Source organism: Centruroides sculpturatus, unplaced genomic scaffold, assembly GCF_000671375.1.
Source record: "Centruroides sculpturatus isolate CEXI.00-Female unplaced genomic scaffold, Cexi_2.0 scaffold200, whole genome shotgun sequence".
Taxonomy (NCBI): Eukaryota; Metazoa; Arthropoda; class Arachnida; order Scorpiones; family Buthidae; genus Centruroides; species Centruroides sculpturatus.
Genome location: NW_019384495.1, coordinates 58221 through 86196, shown reverse-complemented (window position 1 = coordinate 86196; position 27976 = coordinate 58221). Strand labels below are relative to the sequence as shown.

General features: G+C 35.1%; 1 protein-coding gene and 1 pseudogene across 1 annotated transcript; one reads left to right on the top strand and one right to left on the bottom strand.

Annotated features, from left to right (window-relative positions):
* Positions 1-895: 895 nt before the first annotated feature.
* Positions 896-1270, bottom strand: LOC111621881. Its single transcript, XM_023364137.1, has one exon. It carries the CDS (start codon positions 1268-1270, stop codon positions 896-898), a length of 375 nt encoding a protein of 124 aa, XP_023219905.1.
* Positions 1271-25292: 24022 nt separating this feature from the next.
* LOC111621892 lies at positions 25293-27491 on the top strand (annotated as a pseudogene).
* The last annotated feature ends 485 nt before the right edge of the window (positions 27492-27976 follow it).

Below are 27976 nucleotides of genomic sequence, written 5' to 3'. Positions count from 1 at the left end.
TTAATGTCAGAAAAGTTGTTGCAAAAACCACGACAGTTCCATTGGATTATTTTATAATCCATTATGTGTTTGAGGCAGCATTCTTTGTGAAAGTATCCCTCTTTAGTTTTACAGCTGATTTGCCTTTTGGAGGTGAAGTTGGTGGTGTCACCTCCTTATTACTCTCCTCGTCAGAGAAGTCAGAAAACTCACTCATAGACTGAGCCTCTGATCTCTTAGATTTGGAGATGGCTGCTTTTAATTTTTGTTTGTTGAGTGGGTTCTTAGCAGCCTTCTTAGAACCCACGTTTCTTGTTATGACCCCTGTTTTAGGTAGGGGTGTTTTGCTTTTCTTGTTCTCCTTTTCTGCTGTTTGGGTAGATTGTATCTACAAACATTTTGCATGGCGTGTTAGCGATTCATTGGGGAAATAGAAATGTCTGTCTGAACTCCACATGTCTTTGTGGATTTCAGAACAGCAGCAAATGTCTTCTGTCTCACTGGTGCAATTAAAAGTGACCATACAACGTGCCTCCGGGTAAGATATATTATTTATAGTCTTCACCCGCTGTATCTCTTTTTCTCTTTGCCATGTAGGACATTTTCGGGAGTAGGCAGGGTGAGCTTCTTTGCAGTTGACACAGCATGGAGTAATTGTACACTCAGTACTCTGGTGGCCTTCAACTCCACACTGTGCACATAAACTTTTGCCTCAACAGGATGTTTGGGAATGTCCAAATCGCTAGCATTTAAAGCAACGCAGTGGGTTTGGAATGTACGGGCGCACTGGACAGCACAGATATCCTGCAGTAACAAATGATGGTAATGTCGGCTTTCCGAAAGTAAGAATGAGATGTTTAGTTGGTATCAACTTGCCATTTCGACGAATGGAGATACGTCTGACAACAGTGACGCCTTAGTCTGAAAGGCCGATCTGAATATTTGATTCATCTTCAGACATAAGATCAATCTCAGATATCACACCACGTGAGGAGTTCAAACTTCCATGTGGTGTGACTGTTACTTCAATATCTCCCAGGTTCTTTGTAACTAAAAGTTTTGCCGACTGTTGAGATGAGGCAGTTTCTACAAGTAAGTCACCTGACTTCAATTTCTGTATCTTTTTCAGGTGTCCAATACTTGATTCAAATATTTTTTTAATGAGAAATGGAGAGCATTTCGAAAGAGGTTTTTCTCCAGTAGCATGTACTATCAAGTAGGATGGCTGACTGGATGTCTTTTCATTTGTTGTTGCTAGTGTATCTGATCGTTTTGGGTTTTTTGAATCCATAATTATATATAATTATTCGACTCCTAGTGACCCCACCCACCACGGGGCCCAACAAGGAGATGCCGTCACATGGAGTACTTCCATAGACTGTCACATCAGGGTTTCCCAGGAGCTATACCTTCACAATGCAGTGAAGAAGAGCACATCATGTCGGACATGTCCACCCGATCTGCATCGATCAGTTGACTCCAAGCCGAGGCCAAAAATGACTCAACGACCAAGCCGATTGACTCAAACGGAGCCTGGTTTGAGCCTCCCGTTTATCCAAAGCAGGGGCCAAAGCAGTGTGTTGGGGACGTTATGTTGCCCCTCAACTACCAGGATTCCCCTTTTTGGCATACAGGAACCATGCACGGCAAACACATGGGTGGGCATTCAGATCCCAGGGATGGTAAAGAAGAGTTACTAAACCATCTCTGGGAGGTCCCCTCACCACAGACAGGAACCCACATCGAGGGGAGAAGAAGTAACGGAGATAACTCCTCCCTATGCGCTACGAAGTCAAGGTCCCGTCCCCGAACAACCTTGGGTGATGCCTCAACCTAGTCAAAGTCGCATACCATGTTTTGTTTCGCCGAGTGTCAGTTGATCGTCTTCACTTTGAGTTTTAGTCCCAAAGAGACAAAATAAATAAGTAAGACCTCTCGCTTCCTAACATTTTATATAATATTTTTTATCTGACCATTTTTAGAGAAACAAAAGGGTGATTTAAACGGATAAAAGGGAGCGTCAACTTTTACGAAGACAAAAGGAGAGAAACCATGAAATAAACTAACGAGAACTAGGGTTCAAAATGAACAGCTTAAAGTTCAGTTACGTCTTTGATATATTGTACCTTATTCACTCAAATTTGTCGGAGCCATTCAACAAATTCAATAAGGCAATTATATTCATTCATCAAGGTAACTTTTTGATGACATCCAGCCATTGGACTGTGATTAGTGATGTTGACTTCAAGCACTTTGAACGGCAGATACAATTTTTGACGCAGTCTCTGTCATATCTATGTAATATGATTAGACAGCGGGGAGAAAAACCCATAAAAAGGGACAAAGGAAATGCTCAATGGATATTACCCACTCAAGGATTCGATCTTCTTAAGGCAACCTTTTATAAGTATAAGAAGGAATATCTTGAAATAATAAAAAAAGAAACAGTCTGCTCAAAATTTCTTTTTGAAACCACCATTTCTTCTGATCATGTGTTCCAGAACACCATCGATGACCGGACCTTTCTTTGTAGGCTACTAGGTCATCTGGCTAAAATATTCCTTTAAAAACACACACAAGAAAACCAATTAAAACATTAAAAAGTAAAGAATTGGAATTGGCGGTCTTACAGACGTCTTAAACTTGCATCCTTTCCAGTTAGGGAATTTCAGTCCTTTATATCCACTTGATAAATGCGCTGTTAAATGTAGATTTGGTCTTATCCCTCTGGTGACGATTTATTTCTAAAAAAGTTTTGCTTGTAAAATTTTTGAGCAGACTGTGTCAGACTGTGTCTTTTTTTTATTAAAAAATAAATTATCATCCGGTGAAATTTTACAAGCAAAACTTTTTTAGAAATAAATCGTCACCAGAGGGATAAGACGAAATCTACATTTAACAGTGCATTTATCAAGTGGATATAAAGGACTGAAATTCCCTAACTGGAAAGGATGCAAGTTTAAGACGTCTGTAAGACCGCCAATTCCAATTCTTTACTTTTTAATGTTTTAATTGGTTTTTTTGTGTGTGTTTTTAAAGGAATATTTTAGCCAGATGACCTAGTAGCCTACAAAGAAAGGTCCGGTCATCGATGGTGTTCTGGAACACATGATCAGAAGAAATGGTGGTTTCAAAAAGAAATTTTGAGCAGACTGTCTTTTTTTATTAAAAAATAAATTATCATCCGGCGAAATTTTACAAGAATATCTTGAACTAAAGGCCCTCGTGACTCTTCCAATGAAAAGTAGAAAGAAGAGAGGGTTAATGAACATTGGAGGTAAGGCCCTGAAGTTTCTATTTGGAACGGCCACTTCGGAAGATATAGTAATATTGAATGCAGAAATTATGCACCTAAATCAAGTTAATGAAGGGATAATCCATTTATTCCAATCCCAGGCAACCGTGATAAATGATACCTTAAGAATTAGTAAGTTCAACCTGCAAAAAATAAATGTGCTCATGCACCGACAGAAAACATTCGACGAACTTATCAAAGAGTATCGTATTAACTTGGCATTCAAAGTAGTCATAAGACCTTAGAATTCGCCATGCAAGAATTTAACTTGCAACTAATAAAAGTATGGGAAGCCGTAGATATCTTAGAACAAGAAAAATTAAGCACTTACTTTATATCTTGGGAGATGTTGTTACATACCCTGAAGAAGATACAACTGCAGCTACCCGAGGGGTACTCCATAATCGAGACCATTCGAGACGATACACTTTTTAAATATTATCAATGGATCTCGACCATAGCCATAGCCCTTCCAGGAAAATTAAGAATTTTTGCAAAATTGCCATTGATTACTCCGAGTGGATATTTTGATACGTACGAGATCGTCGAATTACCCACTTATATGCCTTCGTTAAAGGCATTTGTTTCTTTCAAGATGGAATATCCAATTATAGCCCTGTCTACGAATAGGCAATCGTACATGTTATTAAGACAACACGAGTTGACCAGGTGCAAAGAATCCCCTTTTTCTATATGCTCGCCAGAAGTACCCATTCGAAGAGCACCACTACAAAGTTGTGAATATTCACTTTTTATTGGTAATGAGATTCAAGTCAAGGAATTGTGTAACAGGGTAATGACGTCAAATTATGCCCCTATATTCAGAAGGATAGATGAACAGGGAAGGTGGATATATTCCACCCTCACTTCACTAATTCTAGCCATTCAGTGTTCGTCAGCTCAACAAAAACCACCTTCATCACCTTCGTCCATAAGCAAGTTGAACAACACAGGGGTAATAACATTACCTAACGCCTGTGTGGGATATCTGCCTGGTATTATCCTCACCTCTCATTTTCATATGCGATCTACCATTTGTACCGACATCACTCAAAATCTGGTGGTGCCTCCGATAGAACAAATTCTGAACCAGACAGAGATAAGCATTCTTCAAGAACATATGTCAAAACCTCATTTTCAGCAATGGATTAGAAAAAACCATGATCTCGATGTTCAAATAGCAGACAGGTCTAATAAAGAGATGACCTTAACTCTAAATCATTTGCTCCATACGATGCAAATTAAATCTGCGGAGAGTCACTCCTCCTCTAATGGTTCCTACTTCCCTGTTGCTATTGTCGTTGGATGTATCAGTACAGCAGCCTTGAGCATATGTATCATTTCTATGGTTTGTTATTACATAAAGAAACGACGGGGTGCCATCTACATAAGCAAAAATCAACGAGACACACCCACTAGGGTTGAAACTTCATTTAAAGGAAATGAAGAGATGATACAGCCCGAAAACGCTCTGGAAATCGAGATTATTAATACAGAACCTCTTCTTTTTAGTAGTAACCCAGAAAAATGGCAGCATAGCCGTCCTTTTTGCATATAAATACTGAAAACCTCTGCGCCTATTATTATTTTTAAAATATATCAAGACAAGTCTGTCCAATAAGGAACACCATTTATTTTGCGTTTAAGACATACACAATAATGGCAACAGGCCTTCCTTTGTAGGCTACATGCCACCAAAAGGTAAAAAAAGTCCTTTAAAAACACAAAAATCCTATTTAAAAAGTAAAGGACAGACTTGTCTTTGATATATTTTAATAATAATCCAGCCATCGGACGGAAAAATTCAACAAAAAGAAATTTTAATGTACCGTCGCCAAAGGGCAGCTTCGAAATCTACATATTCCAGCGCTTTTTTAGTAGATATAAAGCAGAAACACCCATTGGCCAGATGGATAAGAAGTAAGACGTCTGTGTCACCGATTCCTTTACTTTTTAAATTGGATGTTTGTGTTTTTAACGCCTTAAGTTCTTAGCCCGAGTTAACTCGGGCAAGACGAGCGCTTGCGTAGTTCTTCGCCCGAGTTAACTCGGGCAACAATAAAAAATTCTCTCGTAAACGTTCTATGCACGATATTACTCGGAAAAAGCTTATTTTGTATTCTATTGGATGTTGTCTATGACATCACAAAAGTTTGAAATTATATACCCAATGAAAGTTTAAATTTTGGACAATTTTTGCGGTCCCCTCCTATTGAAAAAGTATACATGATCGAAAATTTCGTGATGTATTTGAATGTTTACAGTAACTGATGCACATCTGTATAGAAACCGGTCTTCCCCTGCGATTTATATGAGAATATCCCGCTATTGGCTATAAACAGCTGTTCTCAAGGACATTACGCTAACTACACCGAACAGCTGCGCGTGTCACGTGATCCGTCGCGATTTTTTTTTATTTGAAAAAAAATTCGTTTCTAAATAATATGCAATAAAGAAAATTAAGTTATATGTTAAAATTTTTTAGAAATCTAATTCATAATTTGGTGTATTAAATGTTTTTTTAATTTTTTGTGGCAGTTTTTCCTGTAAAACACAAAAAAACAACGTTAGGTTAATGAGGTGTCGATTAGCATATGATATAAGTAATAACAAGAAAATAAAAAAAAATTATCGAAAAATAACGTAATACAATCGAGTATTTGCAGTAACTAGTTCAGACGTGTGTAGAAAACCTACTTCCCCTCAGGCTGTTGTTGGGAACAACCCGCGAAAGTTTACAATCAGCTGTTTTCAAGGTCGTCCAGCTGTGTATCTGTACTGAAGCTTTTTTATGATTTTTATGATTCAATTTTTGTATTTTTATCATTGTATCTTTTATATATTATTTTTAAATATCTTTTATCTCATTAAATTTATTTTTATTAAATGTTTTGTCATGTTTATTTTTTAAATTATTTTTTATCTACTCTACTCACGAATGGCAGCTTCCCAGCAAACAATGAACCTATATGGAGAAGCTGCCATCGCAGGGATGGGATGCCCCTGTAAAGTTGGCTATCATGATGGAAAGACACCATTTAGGAACCATCCAAGGCGCGAACACAAAAGCTGTTTAAAACTTTTTTTTAAATTAAAATAAACTTTTTTTCTTTATTATTTAATAGCAAGGTAATTTTCCAAGCGACCTTTTTCCCGAAACAAGAAACTTGAAGGGTTAAAGGACTTTTTTTACCTTTTGGCGGCATGTAGCCTACAAAGGAAGGCCTGTCGCCATTATTGTGTATGTCTTAAATGCAAAATAAATAGTGCTCCTTATTGGACAGACTTGTCTTTGATATATTTTAATAATAATCCAGCCATTGGACGGAAAAATTCAACCTATTATTATTTATTAATCTCTTTATATATATGCATGAATATGATAATATATATTTTTATTAATTTCGGTATGTTACCCTATATTAAACAAAGAAGGGATTTTTTTTTATTGTTTTAGAAAAGAAAAAAAAATGGAGGACATGGATGACTCGTCTGCACCATTTAGATTCAGTTGGCGGATAAATCCTGAGGCAACGAAAAAGGCCTTTACAAAAATGATAGAGAACGTATCCCAGTGTCAAAGGGAGAAATGGAAACCACCCCTCACAATGGCGGTACTCCCGCTTACAATGGTAATAGAGCCCGAAACGGAAAGGAAATTCAGATGGCAACAAAGGTGGGTGGAGAAGATAAGTCAAAGACGAGAGGAATGTAAGAGGGGCAAAAAAGCGCTGGGAGAATATACGGCGATAGCTCCTGAACTATACGGGATCATGGAAGAGAGAACAGAAATAAGAGAGGATGTAGAAGAGATACGATCTCCCTCTCCTCCTCCGTCTGCTTCTTACCCTACTTCGGACTCAGAGCAAGATTCGAATTCAGAAGAAGACGTAAGACCAAAAAGGCACCAATTCAACCATCATCGGAATTCATTTGAGTAACTTGATATATCTCCTTATGTTTCTATTTTTGTATGTGTCTAGTAAAATAATGTACAAGATATTCCCGTACTTGACTGTGTAGTAAAATTTTCAAATTGTTGTATGTGCAAATAATTTTCTGTTTATAATAATAATATTGTAAGCAACCCAGACTATATTCCATTAAACCTTGCATCCGTGGAATTTTGTTTTCGTGGTGATATAAATGAATAATATAAAAAGATAGAGATGAGACACCTAGTACTGGCGACAGAAACACTCCTCCTGTCTTAACTCCACGTACTTCTCTGCGGAATAAACAGCCATCCTGTATCGGAAAACAACGTAAACACAAGGAATCACAGTATGGCACACCTTAACGCAAAAGTGAGGTATACATATATATATTTTTTTTCGAGCTGTTGGCCTGTGATCAACAGGGTGCCAGTTCAAAGGGGAAATTGTTTACTTTTGACAATAAAAATAGTGAGTTAATTCTAACCTCTACATTTGAATGAGAGATGATTATTTGCTTTACTCCTCATTTTCATATTAATACTGTCATTATTATTACTGTCATTGCTGTTATTATTGTGAACGGAAGCATGTCAGAACGCGTATTCGTTCGTTTATTTTTATTCAACTTTTCATGGGAGCGGTATAATGCTTCTTGGTTTATATCATGTAAACTGCTGTGTTGCTGTTCAAGAGCAGCAATGCTAACCTTCGTTAACGATACCTTTCAAACAAGGAATAGGATTTTATGTATCCTTTTATCTTTCCTTCATAAATCGTAGGAAAGGCGGGAACAATACACTTGCTCCACTTCTTCAGATTTCATTCTCGAGCTTGGTGTTTCCTGGTTGGTAGTACACCAAGAGGAAGAATAATCCATTTACTTTGGGTGTCACCCTCCTATAAGGGTCATAACTGCTTCCTATCCATTTTCCATTGTCACTTATGAAATTCAACAACGTGGAATGTCTTCTCCCAGGATTTCAAGGGTATCATTTTCGGTTAAGAACTTACTCACATCAACCCGATCTGATCCTGCCATTTCATTGCACCCATTCTTTATTAGGTACGACCTGCTGTTCATTCACCCCAACCAGGATTTTCTAGAAGTATAATGTGTAGTGAATGATTTAACAATGCTAACTCATTAAATTACTTTCTTTTTTTTTATTAAACCCTTTTCTTATAATTATAGGAACGATTGGTTGTCCTATCATACAAGTTGTCTTGTATTTCCGTTAAATGGAAAACTAAGACTGATATTTTAGGACATGATAATCTAAGTTTAGGTAGTGCATCGTACGCTCTTTTGTTCCACTATTTTTCTTTGCGTATACCTAGCTTAGTATTCCAGTTCGTTTAACCATGTTTTACAAGGACTATTTCTTCTCCTTGAGCAGTATCTATTTAAGGTTTTGGGCAGCTAGCCTGATGGTGTAAGTCTATGAGTAATTCCAGCCGCCATCTTAAGCCCGCAGAAATATTTTGTAGCACGGTGTGAAAATGAAGGACTCTCTCTCCGGAGATACGACAAAAATCCACTTATGAAAACTCATGAAAGGCTTTCCGGAGGAGCAATTGGTAAGTGCTTCAATAGATTCTTTAATTAATTGGACTTCTAGGGAGCGATTGTCATCTCCCATCAAAATCTTTTTCTGGAAATTTTCCTTTTTTAAGGGCTGGCACTCAGTGTTGCTAGTTCTGAAGAAGAGAATTATAAAATGATTATCCGGATCCACAAAAAGATTTTTTGTTTGGTTTATCCTTTTATCAAGTATTGTACAAAGCAAAATTTGATGCAGGGCAAAAATTATTTATTTTATGGATCCAAAGGGAAAGATTAACCCTTCCGAATATCCGGGCTTGATTAATACCATTCTCATTGATGACAGATTACTATCACAGATAGAAGTTACTCCATACAAAATCGTATGGACTAGCAAAACCACACATTGGTCAAGGTCAGCTGTCAATAATCTTTTCTTTATATGTTGCTAAAGAATTGATTCTGTGCAGCAGGCTCTGGGAAGCTACAAAGTTCTAAATGCTGAGGAGGTTTTTTTTTCTTTTTGGTCAGTTTCTTAGACCTAAAGAAAAACCTATCTCCTGTCTTTTGCCTAAAGGCCACTTTTTCAGCTTCTGAGGCATCAGGCTAAATGGATATAAATTCTTTTGATTTATATCTTCCTTTGATCCATTTTGTACGGATTTCTTTTTTCAATCGCCGGATGACATTTCTCCGACGATAGGCTCTTTTTAAGCTATACGCCCTTTTGGACGAAAGCAAGGGTTTACAGTAACGAACCTACTTTAACCCTCATGCTATTTATGACTTGCTTTGTTGATGAGAAGTCAAACGCACCAAACCATTTTTAAAAATCATTGCTGTTGAGAAATGGATTAAGAGGCTTTAATAATGGCGACGACAGGTTCTCTCTCGAACCTAATAGCAATTCTCGTCATTGGGCCGACAAGATTGCTCATCTTGGGGTTATGTACGTAAGTGGGCAATGGACTTAGCATCGGTGCGAGACTGATGCTGTGTTTGTCATTCACTTCGTTTATTGATATCAGTGTGGGACTGATGAAGTTTAACAGTGTCGTGGTGATGTTATAACTATTCATCATTATTCATGACTATTAATTTTTGGAAGTGCTCTTCAGACATCGCCAATACCCTTTTTCGGTCTTGACGCCCACTTTTACGTGCTCCAAATGAAAATCACTTCCTTATATGGTGATTTATCGTACCAGGACATTGGAAAGGATGAGAAAAAAATTGTTCTATGAGCCCTTGTCTGGATAACTGTCTCCTAGTGTTCATCAGTAGAACAAGACCGATATTGTTAGTAAATACATAACAATTTTATGTCGACTTTATCCTTTAAAACTGTACGCACAAGTCGACCATCTTTTGTATTTTTGTATCCTTTATTTTTGTAACCGCAAAAAAAAATTTTTTTGAATCGCGTAATGTTATCTTTTTCTTTTGTCGGTACCTATAACATACTTAAGCTCGAGATAAATCGCGAGAGAGAGAAAGATTATTCACGTATAACCTCAAATTTTTTTCTCTCCCTTTATTTTACCTTTTCTTTTTCTCCATATGGCGGAGATACAAAACTTTCCCCCCTGGAGAGGCGAACAAAGATTTATGAAATGTGTGTATTGAAGTCAAACTAATGAATGAGATCATTGGAGAATCTTCTTTCACACTAGGATTGGTCACCGTTAGTTTAAAAATTTGCAACAGCAAGCATCTGCGTCCTCAAGGGATGGCATAGCTTCCAAAGTCCTATATATATATATATCTCCCTAACACCTAAGAGCAACATGTAACAACCTACTAAGAAAAATCACACCAAGGGTTGCGATTTTTAGAAAAGTGGGAAGTTATGTGAAAATCTGACTCTCGTATGAGATTTTTAATTAACTACAGAACGAAGTTGTATATTTCTTTCATCATTATTTCCGTTATTTCTCCCGTTCTCACCCCGTTACCCGAGGAATAGACCATGGACAATAAACTGCGTAGTTTCTAGGGATGACCTTCTTGACGGACGAAGTCGTTCGAGGCGACCGCGGAAGAACTCCCCTCTCCCCAGGAGACTACTCTATTACAAGGTGTCTGCGGTATGACCAATTAACGAAAACAAACATGTGTTCCTGTGTTGAGGGTGCACAAGAGGTCACCTACAAGTGTCAACCGTCGGTGAGAAACATTACCAAAAATGGTCAGTCATCTCCCCAGGTGATGACGCATTTAATACTAATTGGTCAAGCGATGTCTATAGCGTTATCACCCACAACGGGGGAGACTGTCATAAATCGGAAGAACTGACATATTACATCTACAGAGTCCCCGATATTTCCCACGCCAAAAAAGTATAAAAGGGGAATGTTCCGAGATCTTGAGGCGATCATCGGGGGAAGAAGACTACAAGCGTCTACTCCACTCTGGAAGGACTTTGAGGTTTCTGATCACCGATCTTAAAGAGGTAAAGACTTAGATTATTTTTTCTTCCCTCTCTCTCGATATTCTCGGGACTTAAAAAATATTCGTCTCTTGACTTACTCAGGACACAAATTATTTGCTCTGTACCGTTTTGATAGGACTTGAATTACTTGGGTCAAGGACCTTCGGCGGTCCCACTTACGGGATAGACAGACATCGGTTGTCTGATATTGTCGCGACGCGGAATTATTGTTATTATTATTGTTATTCTCTCATTTTGTTTAAACTTAAGATGTACCCTAATGTATTTGTAATATTCTAGTGTTTATATTAAATGTGTTGTTCTTAAATTTAATGACTCATATTGAGTACTACCGACACCTCATCACGACTTCATTACGCCTCCCACTCCTTTTGCCCTCCTGTAGCCATTCTCCGACAGCCAAGCCGGTAAGTGGGGGGGGAAGCTCTCGCTCTACCCCCTCGGTTCGCACACACAACTATACAATAATGCCTTCTACTGAAAATTTATTGTTTGGTGAACTAGCACAACCATAAAAAACTTCTTTAATTCAATTAAAAAAATATAATAAATATTCACAGAAATTCTGAAACAGAGTTTCAAATGTAAAACCATTTCATCTATAACATCAATAATTAAACAATTGACTTGCTAGAAGATGTTATATACCAGACATGGGTAAATGCAGCTCTTGCTGAAAGGGTTAATTTCTGCTTTTTATTAATATTTTTACATATTTCCACAATTTTGTGAAAATATGTTTATTAAAAAAATTTAATATTTGTTTTATATAATAAAACAGCAGTACAGAATAAAAAAGTACAGAACTATGGCTCCCATGTATTTTGCAAAACCTACATTTTGGCTGCCACTGAACTCTTGCTTGTGCACCCATGTTATATACACATATGTAAAGCAACGTTTATGGATTAAATTGAAATTTTTAAACATTTTAATTAAATACAATCATTCCCCTGCAAAAAAGGAAAATAAATTGTAATAAAAAAATTAAAAAGTTTGTACCTGATTTCTTTTAATTTTGCTTTTATGTAACAATTTGTATACATAAAAAGTATATTTAAACACGTACACTGAACCAATATAATGTGTGGTACGAACGACGAAACAAAAACAAACGTTTTCGAACCTCTTCTAGGTTCTTCCTCAGGTTCCTTTCCTGAAAGGAACCTGAGGAAGAACCATATTGGAGTTAGCGTACACATATTGGAGTTAGCGCACATCTTATGTTATTCGTCCTTCTTCCGTTTTAATAACAAAACCTACCTACAAAAGCGGGGAGTCCCCATGGGGAGCCCCCTATCGGGTGATTTATGCGAGCTGGTAGTCAGGAAATTAGAACAGCAAATCATCCCCTTGTACCTTTCCAACATCCTCCTGTACAGGAGATATGTTGATGATATCTTTATCATATTGAAATCTGAACCCAACATCAACCAATTCATTAACTCTATGAATGACAACCCCTATGGCCTGAACATCAAATTGGACCAAAAAAGTAACACTGCCGCGCATTTCCTGGACTTGGACCTTCAAATTAAGGATAATGTGGTCACATCCAAGGCTATTACAAAGAGTCCTATGTACTGCTTTTCATCCCAGCTGGTTCGGAGGATCCGTACTCCTACAAAATCGCGGCTTTTAGGGCCTTAACTAAGAGGGCATTCACGCACAACTCCAATTATCAGGACACCGTAGCTGAACTTATACACGTTCAGGAAATTGCCACACAGCATGGGTATAGTAAGAACTTAGTACATAACATAGCTCGTGCTTACATACGGGCTTGCGCACGAGACACTGCCAATGTCCGGGAGGAACATATAGATAACAAGTGTATAAGAAAAATCATTGGGTACAACCACCATCTGGACGCGATATACAAGGAAATTTCATCCATCAATAAAACTAAGATAGCTTATAAAAGGCCTCGATCGGTTTACAACTTGCTTCGCAATGGGAAAGACGCAATCGACTTAAAACACGCACCGGGGGTGTATGCTATCCCGCTTTGGGATGATAGATTCAACAGCAGTTTGGTTTATGTGGGGTCAACCAAACACTCCCTTCACAAAAGGCTGTGTGAGCACAAACGTGACATCGACAATAAAAAACACACCACTGCCCTCTCAATGGTAGCCACTGAACCGGGAATCACGGTAGACATACAAAATGCACACATGATCAGGCTCTCACATCGCACTGATCAACTGAGAATGATGGAAACTTTAGAAATATACAAGGCAGGATTACGGGGCACGTGCATCAACTCCAGGGATGCAATCGGTATATCTAGTGCGTGGAAGTTTTGTTATGAGGGAGCTCGTCCCCATTAATGAATGCGTCTAATTCGTATGCTTCTACCGTTACGCAAACTTGATATAACATGTGCTTTACAGTCGTTTTAGCGCATGCGTAACGTTCCATGAGTATTCTTAATCGGTTTATAAATTTTGAATCGTATATGTTCCGTTCCAAACGTGTTCGAATTCCTAAGTAAAGTAGCCTGATGAAGACCTCGATGAGGTTGAAAACGTTTGCTGAGGTGTAAACAAATATCACTGGAGCTGGAAAGGTTGTTTGAAGTGTTGAAGTCTAATATTTTTGTGAATAGTCTTTATAGATTCTTTAATTAAGTTTTCAGAAACTTACTTTATAGTTATCAACATGATAATGAAAATGTAATATTTTATAGGAAACTACAGTATAACCCCTCTAATCCGTCACCTTTGGGACTGGGGGTATGGTCGGAACGTAAAAAAAGTCAGATTATCAGAAAAAAGTAAAATAAACAATCTTCCCCTTTGTCCAGTCCTTGTAGCACTGCTAATTTTTCATTTAATGAAAGAGTAACGTGTTCACGTTTCACTCCTGACATGTTAAAAACACACACAAAACTGTACATGTACACACAATGTAAAACATATACTGTAACGAACACAGAAAAACGCTACAGACGGTGAGTCACCAACGAGTCGGGACAAGTTTCTCGACTCCGACCACGGTCGGATTAACCGGAGTGACGGACTAGAGGGGTTCTACTGTACATGGACCACTTCCTCTGTGAAAAAGCTTATAGAGTTTCGCAGAGAAATGGACTTGCAGTTTCAGAGTCCAAGCTGCAAAAAAAAAATAAAATTATGGGGCTGAATAAGCCAAAATCTTAAAAATGAAGGTATTGACATAACAGCAGTAGAGGAGGACAGAAAACGGAGAAATCTAATGCTGACGTACAGGAGGAGGAAAGACCAGATGAAACGATCTGGAGGTGGGCAAGTTTCCTTTTGGAAATTTCAGGATGATTTAGATTCTTTCCTTGCTCCAAAAGCAAGTGTAAACCCTCCTCCTGATACGTTATCATCATCCTCAGCAACTGAGGAAAATGTTGAGGAAATTGGTGATGCCTCTACTTCAGACAATTGCCTGGAGAAAGAACAAGCACCAACCAAAAAAAGAAGAAAAGACGAGCCTCCCAAATGGTTTCAGGAATATATTAAAAAACAAGAGGAGGTGGATGAGCAACGCTGGAAGAAACTAGAAGAAATCGAGCTACAAAAATTGAGCATTTTGAAAAATATTTTAAATATTGTTCAAAAAAGTAAAGAAAAAGAATAAATTTAAATGTTTATAATCAAATGTGCTAGTGTCTTAAATTTTAATTAAAAACTGGTTTTATATATAAGACTCAATTATAATGATAATCATTTCAACTTTCCATAGGCAGGGTTAATGTAATTCTAGCTCTTTTGCTAGTTTCTCATCTATTCCCTAATCCCATCATATCCTGACTGGGACATGATATATGGGGTAACATGAGTGCATAACATCTTCATTTTGATGGAAGTCTACAAAATTAAATTACAATTAATTTATCATCACTTAATCATTCATTCTCACATAACTGCATTTTAAATATAAATGAACAGAAATCCTAGTTTGAAAGTGTGGTAAATACACAACGGCCTTGGCAACATATGCTTCAGAACAGGAAATAACGGCGGATCTGAGCGCGGCAAAAATCATTAAAACCAACTCCAACCCACAACAACTAAAATGGCTAGAAGCCATGGAGATATTTAAGGCAGGAAGAAACAGCACGTGCATTAATTATAAAGAGGAAATGGCCCTATCGATAGCATGGCACATTTTACTGGATAAAAGCATCTAAAGAGATGAGTATGGAGCATGCGCAGTACAACGATAAAATTCGGAAGAGATTTTGATAGATAGCAACGTTTAAAGGGATGAATATGGAGCATGCGCAACATGAATTCGGAACAATTTCAAATGATTCGAATATTAAAGGCCCATTCGTTTTAGCCTGAAGAAGTGCCCAGGAGGGGCAACGAAAACGTTCGCAAGTCTAAAAATAGAACCACTCCAGTTAAAGGTTTGAAGAGTATTTTATTTTGTCTGGATAGACATTGAAAAATATTTAAGCATGTTCACGAACTACATTTTACATATATTTTTGTGTAATTAAGGACTTAAGTCCTGGTGATTTTTCTTGTGGTTGTTACTAAACATGTAATCATCATTTACTCTAATAAATTAATGTTTTCATATAAGTTATTGATATTAACTTATATGCAGGGCTGTGGAGTCAGAGTTGTGGAGTTTTAGCCAGATTCGGAGTCGTCAAAAAATCCGCCGACTCCGACTCCCTTTTACTTACCAACTTGTTATGTATACGAAACGGAGTTGGAGTCAGATGGTAAGGAAAAGTCAGAGTCAAATAGATTTTTACACGACTCCACAGCCCTGCTTATATGAAAACATTAGTTTATTAGAGTAAATAATGAATAAACTACATTATCTTTTTCTAAATCATAATACAGTAGAGCGTCGTTTATCCAAAACGTCATTATCCGAAGGAATTCCAGTCGAAAAACTTAAATTTTCGCCAGTGCTGTGGCGCCGTAATCTTTGGCTGTGTCTTCGGCTACTCAAATATTTTACGTTTTTGATACTAAATTAACTTCTGAAGTATAATTTTTTATTGTTTTTATATTTTTCAATAAATTTATTTTGTTTGTACAAAATAAAAAAATAATTTTTAATAATACAATAGTCTTCATTAGGCTTAACATCGACGAAAATTCAATGCGAAGCAGCACGCAACGGAGAAAAATTTCAACACGAGATAAATTAATATATTTTTTCGTACATAATTGGTTATCCGAACAACCCCAGTCCCCAATTGATTCGGATAAACGACGCTCTACTGTATATCTATTTAATGTGACATTTTTTTCTTTTCCTTTTACTTGTTTCTAACCACTTAAACAATAATGTTCTAGGGTAATTATTTAAGCTAAACATTCTTATTATATTTTGTACTAGCTGGGATACCCAGCATCACTCAGGGAGTTGATATGAGATTGTGTGGTAGTTGAAATAAAAGGATAAACTTTAAAATATAAGAGGTAAAAGAATATGTTTTCAATAAAATTTTAACTATTACAATACTTGTTTATAAACAACATTTTGCTCAAAAACTTTTACAAATAAATAATGGCACATATCCCACTGACCAGACAACAGGCCTCATTGAACTCAACAGTGATTTTTGCAACAGCCACTACTGAAAACAAACTCATCAACCAAATTTATCCAAACATTGTTCACAACTATACTGATACAGAGTGGCTATTTCAAAGGGCAATTTTGGCAATTAAAAATAATATTGCCGACAATATCAACTTTAATATTCAAAAGAAAATTCAGAATTGGCAAGAGCTCCTCCTCTATTAAGTTTGGGCATTGTATAAAATATAAATCAAATCAACTTTCTATTAACAAATACACTAAGTACACTTTATTTTCAATTTGTATTCAGTCACTGTATCACTTTGACTACTCACACTTCACTGTTTGTTTTTATTCATTCACTGCACTACTTTGGAATTTTCACTTCTTTTTTGGTTCTTCCCTTTGTCACCGATAAGAAACCGACGTTCGAACCCATAACAGATCTTGCTTTATATACCCCCACCAATGGATAGTCCCACCCATACAAAAATGGCTTCGAATGGTCCACAATGTTCCAGAACATTCCACAACATTCGAAAGTGTTCTGGAATGTTCCACAATGATCTGGGATGTTCCAGTTGTTCCTGAATATATCAGAACATTCCAGAACATTCTGGAATGTTGTGGAATGCTTTCAAATACTCTCAAATGTTCTGGACTGTTCTAGAAATTTCTAGAGGGCGAAACTTTCAGCCCTTATATCTTCAACAGCACGCCCTTCAGGTAAAAATGGGAACCTTCTTCATAGATGGTGGATAGAGGGCTACCACACCATATAACTCCCCTTGATCGTACTGGGACTTGTTTTTGAGTTTTAGCAGTACGCACATTGTACACTTACATTTATAATATACTAGCTGCAAGGACCCGCTTCACTGGGTTTTTATTTGTTCGTACATTTGTATGTAATATAGTTTTTGTTTTTTATATATAAAAGACTGTTTTTCTAAGTAATCTAGAATCTAGCTGCAAAGACCCACTTCGCTAAGTTTTTAAAAAGTAACAATAGTGAAGATTAAGATAATTACATTATAGCCAATCTTACCCATTTTCACAGAATGCAAGAATTAGGTCCCCCGTTTCCAGACTAATTAGAGACCTGGTCCCGATTCTATTTCTAAACATCTGTTCATGTTTGGTCAAACGAACTATTTTCAACGTTTCTGGAACGTTTACAATCGTTCTATAATTGAACCAATATTCGAATTTTATGTTCAAATTTGTTCGAATTAAATTCAAACAAAACATTCGAAATAGAAAGCCACTTTCAACCACTTTCAAGCCCATAACTCCCACACCCTTATAGCTATCGAGACGCAACCACCCCTATGCACGAATAGAGACTTGGGGCTACTACCACATACAAACACCATTCACGTGCGATGTGTAGTTTTTGCGTAAAAGCGAAATATAGGGACATACATGTCCATTTTTATATATATATATAGATATATTGATATTTATGATGGATTTCCATTTCTTGATCAGTTTGCAAGATCATTCTCTCTTTAATTTTGTTGATATACATCTGAAAAGTGTTATTTTTTATATATAAAGGTATATTAGATTTGAAGTGTATAACTTTACCGGTAGCACAATCTTTAACATACTTTTAAATAGCATACTTTTTATTTAAAAAGTATGCTATTTAAAAGTCTTTACTATTTAATCTAACTATAGTAAGTTCTAAGTAATTCAGTCTATTATCTACTTCTTTTTCACACTGGAATTGAACATTTTTATTTATTAAATTAATTTCACAAACGGAAGAGTCAATAACTAATATGCTTTTATCATAGACGATGAAACAGTCATCTACCTATCTTTGATAACTTATTATACCTTGGGTTTTGTTGATTTCTTTATCAATTGTGATCATCACAACTCTTCCAATCTAGGACCTACACAGGATCCCATTGGAATACCTTCCGTTTGTAATATTTACCTTTAAATTCAAAAAAGTTATTATTTAACACTAATTTAAACTAATTGGTTAACCCAATCTGGGCACTTCACATAGGACAGTGAATTTAAAATTAATTTTAAATTTATTGAGGAATAAATATTGTTAACATCTAGCGATGCCATCCTATAGTTTTCCTGCATAACAATAGCTTTCATGTTTAAGAATTGGTCAGTGTTTGATACTATACTCAGAGACAGGTAATTTATTTAACTCTTTTTTTATCACTATTTCAAGGTTATATAAGAAATATTTTCGAATATCTATCAAAGGACAATATGTAACAGGATCTGTGTGTGTTTTTACTCTAAAACTTATTTTCAGAATTCTATTACCAAAATGTTTAATATCTTTAGTAGTGTTTTTATCTATATACAGGTATACCTCGCCTTACGTCGGTAATTGGTTCCAGCAAAACGACGTAAGTCGAAAAACGACGTAAGTCGAATTTACTTGTCTCCGAATCTACTTATCACTAGGCTAAACCGTAAATTACCATTCCCGGTTCTGTATTTTATTTATTAATGCATTTTTAATAATATATGGTTAATAAAAATCTATTTTAAGCTTACAAACAAATAAATTTTAGTTTTTAATATACTACAAAAAAAATAATCTAAATTTACGAATGCATGTACTGTAAATACAGTACATACTTGTATATATTTTAATATGATTTTATGTGCATTAAATGTTTATCTAGTGATATTACGACTTCAATATTTGTGGCGGACAGACGTAAAGTCGAATAAAATGACTTAAACTTGATTTTTATTTTTCCATATACTTTTTTAACAAGCGACGTATAATCGGAAACGACGTAACTCGAAGCGACGTAAGTCGAGGTACGCCTGTAATTAAGTATTGAAAAATTATTCATAAGCTTTATAACTTGTTTTTTTAAGACTATTCACAGGGTTATCTTAAAGAATGGAAATATAAATATATTACTTGAAGANTGTTATTATCTATGTAATTAAGTTTTGAAAAATTATATATAAGCTTTGTAACATGTTTTTTAGACTATTCATAGGGTTATCTTCAAGTAATAATTTCCTTTCTTTAAGATCTCTAATATTATATTATTATAATTATATTTAGTCAAGACTATTGTTTGTTAAGCTTTATAACTTGTTTTTTTAAATTATACACAGGGTTATCAACAAGTAATGTATAATTTCTATTCTTAAGATCTCTAATATTATATTATTATAATTATGTTTAGTCAAAACAATTGTTTGTTTTGCTTTATCAGCATTTGTTAATATTAGATTATTATTTTCTAAAGACTTGTAAAAAGCTTGTAAAAGTTCCGGTCCTTCTTTCTGTCAGCCTTGGTGTGATAAGCCCTCCAAATTGTTAAACCCTATTTATTGGGTTATCTAACTCTATCTAATATTCTTCTCTGTTAGCATGTATATGCTGCTTCAGTAAAAAAAAGTTTAAATACAATAAACTCCCGATTATCCATGCATAAATTTAATTTTTTAAAAATAATTGTGTGTGTATGTATTTTTTAAATAGTTGCTTGCTTTCATGTTTACGCATCCTATAAGTGTGCACGTGTTAGTATTTAGATGTTTGAAGCGGATGGTGGGGGTATCTGAAGTCAGCTGGGTTAATTTTAGTTAGATCGCTTCTTTCGTGCCAGATGTTTCTTTTCGGAGGAGAAAACAATAGTGAGTATATTTATACAAAGTTTTGTTTAGTTGCATGTTATAATAAATATTACAATTTAAGATTTGATTATATGTACGTATGTATAATACAGTATTATACATATTTTTTTTTTTCAAATAAGTCTCCCAGAAATACTTTTAGTGTTAAAATTCGTAAAATAAAATGTTTTTTTGATTTTCAGATAAGTACCCTTAAAATGCCTAATAATCGAAAGAAAGTTGTACTTACTATAAACAAAAACAAACATTAATTGAAAAATTTGAAGAAAAGTGAATCTACATCGAAGCTTTCTGAAGAATATGGAGTTGGTACCCAAATCGTTTGCGATATAATTAAACAAAAGGGAAAACTGGAGGAGTTTACAAGAGATTGTGACAGTAATGCAAGTCCTTCAATTTGAAAAACTATGAAAATGTTACCATATGAAAATTTGGATTTAGCCATGCTTAAATGGTTTAAACAAAAACGATCAGAAGGAATACCAGTAAATGGTCCAATGTGTACACATAAAGCTAAATTTTTCCACCATGTACTGGGGTTAAATGACAACTTCAATGCTTCATCTGGGTGGCTTACCAGATTTAATTAAGCAACGACATGGTATTCGGGAACTTACGACACAAGGAGAGCACCTCAGTGGAGATGTTGAGGCCGTTGAAAAATTCTGCATCAAATTTGAAAAATATTTACAATCAGAAGACTTTCAACTCGATCAAATATATAATGCCGATGAGACAGGCTTATACTGGAAGTGTTTGCTTAGTAAGACACTTGCTTCGTCTAAAGAAATAGCCACCCCAGATCATAAATCATCAATAAAGTGTATCACAATCATGTGTTGCGGCAATGCTTCTGGAACACACAAAATGAAACTTTTGGTACAGTCGACCCCCCTATAATTACAGTCCCTATAATTACGATTCCTATAAAACTACGAAAAAATATACGTATTTTGGAAATGTTGAGTCGGATTAGTGTAGAATCGATTAATTTTATTAAAGAAAACCTTTCAATCAGCCGTAGTCTTGATACGTAAACTTGATACGTGTCGGGCTGCGATTGGAACGACTTGTAAGAAATCGGATTCCTAATAAATTGGAACGTATCTATATCTTATAGGGGGGTCGACTGTAATTGGGAAAGCGAAAAAACCAAAATCATTTAACCTATTTGATGTTGAAATTTTTATTTGTTGCCTGTGACACCATACTGAATTTTAGTCGATGTTAAGCCTAAAATTTTTTTAAAAATAATAGTGTTTACTGTATCGTTAAAAATTATTTTTTTATGTTGCACAAACAAAAATAAATATATTAAATAATATAGAAACAAAAAAATTATATTTTAAAAGTTCGTTTTAATATAAAAATTGTGATGCATAGCGACATCTAGTATCAAAAACGTTCCGATGTAAACATGAAAATATTCGGGAACAATGTAAGACAAGTTAAGGGAACAGTAATAAGAAATATTCCTGTTGATTATTACAACCAGAAAGGAGCATGAATGGATAAAAAAAATATTTGAAGATTAATTCAAAACTAAATGGGTTCCAGAAGTGAGAGATTTTTTGAAAAGTAAGGGGTTACCACAGAAGGCAGTGATGTCTGTTATTAGATAATGCTCCATATCCAAACAAAAGCATATCTTATTTGGTTTATGTAATTATCATCAATAATTCTAGCACTAGAAAGCTCACTTTGTTATGGCAGCCCATGTAATTATGATGATGATATTTGGAAATTTATCGTGAAAAGTGCTGCAAAGGGAAAAAAATGCCCTTATGTGGACTTTTGTGGATTTAAATAACAGCACCATAGTTAGTGTGTGCCTTCTGCTTGTTCCATTGCATTCGCTTCAATGGTTTGGGTTTTACATCTTCAAAGCATATTAAAACGGACGACAGTCTTATGGTTGCAAAATTTTTACCAGCTAATGTTACATCTTAATGCCCATTGACTAGGGTTTCTCATTCCCCGGGAAATTTGCCTCCAGCGGGATTACGAGAAAAATAATTTCTTTTCCTGGGATCCCGGGATGAGATAGTAAAATAGAATTTTATATGAATAAAAAAGATCATACAGGAATATCATAAATTTGAATAATTTAATTTATTTTCTAGTAAGTAACTAAAAGTGTAGGGCCAATCTCACCCATACGGACACATTAGGCTCAATTAATTTATGTTCTCCTACATTATAAGATGAAAGTAAAATAAAGCGTTTCATTGGGATTTTTTAATGATTACGAAAAAAAATACTATTTTACTTCTAAAGATGAAATAAAAAATAAACTAAAGTGCGATGAGTGATATTTACTTCCAGCCAGTGCTCCGCTGTTCAATGATGCGCAAACACAATACATAGATATTACATGAACTAACAAGTAGAGACTTGTAAAACATAGGTAGTAATATGCAGCATGAAACCTCAAAATTTCTCTCTTAGGTGAGTCTTCAAGATGCAACTTTTCGTATAATAAATAATAGAAAGAAAACCTGACATAGTAAATTATTATTGAAATGCGAGATTTCCCGGGAAAATAAAATTTCCCAGGATTTTTCTCGTAGGGAATAAACGGCGAGGATCCCGGGAAAGAAACCCTACCATTGATGTATTAACTCAAGTTTTTCAAAATTAGTTCCTGTTCTGCTTATGGATGAGATAACTCAGGCAAAGCTTATTTTACATTCTATTTGATGTTGTTTATGACATCAAAAAATTTTGAAATTATACACCCAATAAAAGTTTTATAGGCGAGGACCTCAAAAATTGTTTTTGAGGTCCCCGCCTATTGAAAAAGTATACATGATCGAAAATTGTAATGTATTTGAATGTTTACGGTAACTGATGCACATCTGTCTAGAAACCGTCTTCCCCTGCAATTTGTATGTGAATATCCTGCGAATGGCTATCAACAGCTGTTCTCAAGGAAATTAAGCGAAGTACACCGAACTGCGGTCCGTGTCATGTGATCTGTCACGATGTTTTCTTATGTGAAAGACAATTCGTTTCTAAATAATATGTAATAAAGGAAATTAAGTTATATGCTAAAATATTTTAGAAATGTATTTCATAAATTGGTGTATTAAAAGTTTTTTTTAATTTTTTTTGTAGGAGTTTTTCCTGTAAAGCACAAAAAAACAATGTTAGGTTAATAAGATTAAGTTTAGCATATAATATAAGTAATAACAAGAAAAGAAAACAAAATTATCAGAAAATAACGTAATACAATCGAGTATTTGCAGTAACTAGTTCAGACGTGTGTAGAAAACCTAGGGCAGTATTCTGGTCCCTGTCTCTGGTCTCTCGTAAGCCGGTCGCTGATTGGCTAATCATTTGGATTAGCCAATCAGTGACCGGCTTGCGAGAGACCAGAGACAGTGACCAGAATATGGCCCCTACTTCCCGTTAAGCTGTTGTTGGGAACCCACAAAAGTTTACAATCAGCTGTTCTCAAGGTCGTCCAGCTGTGTATCTGTACTGAAGCTTGTATTAAGTTTCTCTTCGCCAGTATTGTGTTACACGAAAAATAATAAGTTTCTAAATAATACATAATAAAAGAAATAAAGTTTTATGCTAACATTTTTTATAAATTTATTTTATAATAAATTGAATATCAAACTCAGCTTCCTTTTAGAACACTTAATGAAACATTTAACACCTTATAATGCAGAGAATATTTATTAAATCATAAACGTTTTCAGCCTAATGGAATAGGCCATCATCAGGTGACAGGCTATCGAACAAATTTGAAAATTGCGTTAAAATAGAACTTTCAAACATTAAAAATTCAAAATTAAAATGTAAAATAAATTAGCCAATCAATATACAAAATAACTATAATAAATACTTTGAAGCCATATTAATATAAATAATAAAATAAAGCAATATAAAACACAAAAACAAACCTAAAAGATTAAATGCACAAAAGGATTAAATTCATAAAAATATACAAGAAAAAGCATCACATTATAAAGGGCAGATAGGAACTAAGAATTTGTGTGTTTTAACTTTTTTACAAAGAACTTCCATGCTGAAGCTAAACCATCAGCATTCCTTGCATTGATACAGCCATCCCTTAATTTACTCTTATAAATTTCAATTTTTTCACATTGCAAAGCCAACGATGGGGACTGCACAGTCTTGAGAATAGATGCTTCATTCCATTTAACTACTGAAGCCTCCGCTTGTGCCATACTTGACAAAATCGTGGTACAGTGTCCTTTACTAATGTCATATCGGTGTTCTTTAAGCCTAATAGCCAAATTCTGTCTAGTTACTCCAATATAGTCCTTCATAACTCCTAGCTATTGGTTTTCAAAGGGAATTTTATACACGCCCGCTGTTTCCACTTTCTTAAGCTTGTCTTTATCGTTTCTGAGAATACTGTATAAATTAGGACCGCTTTTGTAAACAATTTTGGAGTGTTTTTTGCCTGAAACTTGCTTCATGATGTCCCTGAAGTTTTAATTATAAGTGAATTTGGTGATCTTAACTCTCGGTTCATAACCTCTTGCCTCTTTCATAACTTTTAATTAGCCCTTCAATTGTAAAAAACAGACAGACGAAAATGGGAATTTATAGATCTACAAGTATTTAAAATTGCTGTGCAAAAACAAACTTGAAATAAAAAAAAAATATTGAAAGAAAAGAATTTATAGCAAAAAATATGCAAGCAATGGTTGCAATGGACGATAGTGATTATTGCGAGCGTGTTTTTTCTGCCAAATTTTTTCCTACCTGAAGGCTCGCACGGCATTTGTGAGAGGCCAGCACTTTGACTTTTTTTTTGGCGCATAAACTCAGTGTGCACTGAAAATGTTATTTATTGCATTTTTCGCAGCTCGAAAAAATTAACGAACTTGAATTTTTTGAAATTTTTTGAAAATTCTCAGGAAAAATGCTGCTGAAAAAAACTGTCACTAAGCATCTGACACACGCCATGCGATTTGGGAAAGAATTTATTTTTCTTATTTGTAGACTCTATTGACAATCTTTTCTCCTATTGTTAGAGTCTAGTTTTCATCTAATTTTATCAAGTAAGTTAATAATAATTCTATTTATTCTGTAGAATATTATGTAATTTTTAGTGCATAACAGAAAAATAAGATGGTTTTTAGATTATTTCTCTTATTGGCAGAATGTCTGATAGTGACATAAAATACATGGCACTCTCTGAAAGCGATTCAAAGAGTTGCATACCAAGCATCGATGATTCCAGCAGTTCGGATGACTCAGGAAGAGATATCGCTAGAACATGGTGTGAAGCTGACACCACTACTTTCCCAACGCCGTCTCCACGGTTTCCATTCTCTGGAACTCCTGGATGTCGGTTTTCTAGTAATGAAGTAACAGAACCATTAGAGTACTTTAAATCATTTTTGACAACAAATTGGTAAACAATATAACTTCAGAAACGAATAGGTACGCTGTAACGAAGCCACAGACATCCAGGAGCCAGTAGAAATTGTTTCCATAGAGGAAATGTACATGTTTTTTTAGTGTTATATTACTACAAGGTATAATTCATAAACCAGATGAGAGAATATATTAGACCACAAACGAAACACTTTCCACTCCAATTTTTCGAAGATTAATTGGAAGAAATCGTTTTTTGGAAATAAAACAAAATTTGCATTTTAGTAATAATCAAAATTATAATCCCTGAACTCATCCAAACCCTAAACTCAATAAAATTTGGCCAATAGTTGAAAATTTATGTTCAAAATGTTCACATCTCTATGTTCCAGAAAAGGATATAGTGGTGGATGAGAGTTTAATGCTATTCAAAGGATGTCTTTTGTGGAGACAATACATGCCTCTCAAACAGTCTCATTTTGGTGTGAAATTCTACATGTTATGCAAGTCCTCATCTGGCTATTTGTATAATTTTACAATTTACACTGGGAAAAATACACTTTTAAACAAAAAATATAAAGATATGTCAGTAACATCAAAAATAGTATTATCATTAGCGGACTTGTTGTTAGGCAAGGACTATTGTCTAACAACAGATAATTTTTTATTCTTCCCCACATTTAGCTGATTATCTGGTTACGGTCCAAACGGATTTCTTTGGAACTATGCGGATGACCAGACAACAGGTCCCAGCTGAGGTTAGAAATAAAAAATTGAAAAAGGGAGAAACAGTGGCGATGCAGAGAGGTAAAGAGATGATTATGAAGTGGAAAGACAAAAGAGCCATCACTTTACTCTCTACGGTCCACAACCCAGCAATGTTAAGCAAAGAAACTCATGCCGGTAAAATAGTTATAAAGCCACAGGTGTTGTCAACTATAACGACACAATGGGAGGTGTTGACATTTTAGATCAGCATCTTCGAGATTATCCAGTGGCAAGGAAAAGAGGGAAGAAATTTTACAAAAAAGTATTTTTTCATTTATTGGATATTTGTACGTTTAATGCTTTTGTTTTGTATCAAAAGAATGGTGGCGTAATGGATCATCTGGAGTTTAGAATTAACGTTATAGAAAGAATTATAGAGGAGTATCACACCAAATTGAGGGTTACCAGACATGGTCAGCCGTGAACTTCAGATCCAAGAATTCCAGGTCCACTTAGACTTACATAAAGACATTTCCCGGACCTTCTTCTGGCAACTGACAGAAAAAATGCTTCCACTAGATGCTGTGCTGTATGTAAAACTAAGCATGACGGTGCGGGGGAAAAAATATGAAAGAAAACCAGGTATTATTGCCAAGCTTGCAATGTGCCTTTGTGTGCAGCACCTTGTTTTAAAATCTACCACACAGTAGAAAAATATTTTAAAAATTTACTCTTATTTTTTTTTACATCAGAATTTCGTGTAAAAATGTTACATGAATATTTCATCATTATGTTACACTATTTTTTGATACCTTTCTTATTTTTAACTTTAAAAGCCTTTGTAATAAAGGTGATGATTTGATTAAATTTTGGAAAAGAATTACAATACTGGATGCAATACATGCTGTAACTCAATCTTGGAACAAAATAAAGCCAATAACACTCGTTCAATCATAAAAGAAAATTCTACCAAATGTAGAAGGTAATTTTTGGATTCTATCAAGCCCGAGACAAGTGAAATAGTATCTGAAATAAGTGATCTAAGTGCAAATTTACATGGCTTTGAAAATGTTGATAGAGAAAATATTGAGGAGTGGTTAGAACATGATTCATGTGATGGAGGTTTTCAAATAATGAGTGATGCAGATATTTCCAATATCATTCAACCAGAAGAGCAAGAGAATGAAGCTGAAAGTGGAGAAAAAATTATCAATTACATTAGTCACAACACAGCCCTGAATTCTGTTGACACTTTGTTGGAGTACATCGACAGATGGGAATTCGAGTATGACAACATAATAGCTCTTAGAAAAATTCGAACTGATATTAAAAAAATCATTAAAAGATTGGTATAGATTTTGTTTAAACATTGTAAAATTATTTTGTAAAAGAACTTTTTCATTGTAAACCTAATACTGGTATAATGTAAATGTTGTTTGTGTATCAAACGGTTTTACATACGTATATTAAGTTTTTGCTATGTTAACTGGTTTTTACTACATCTGTTATACACCCAAGTGTAAAAAAGT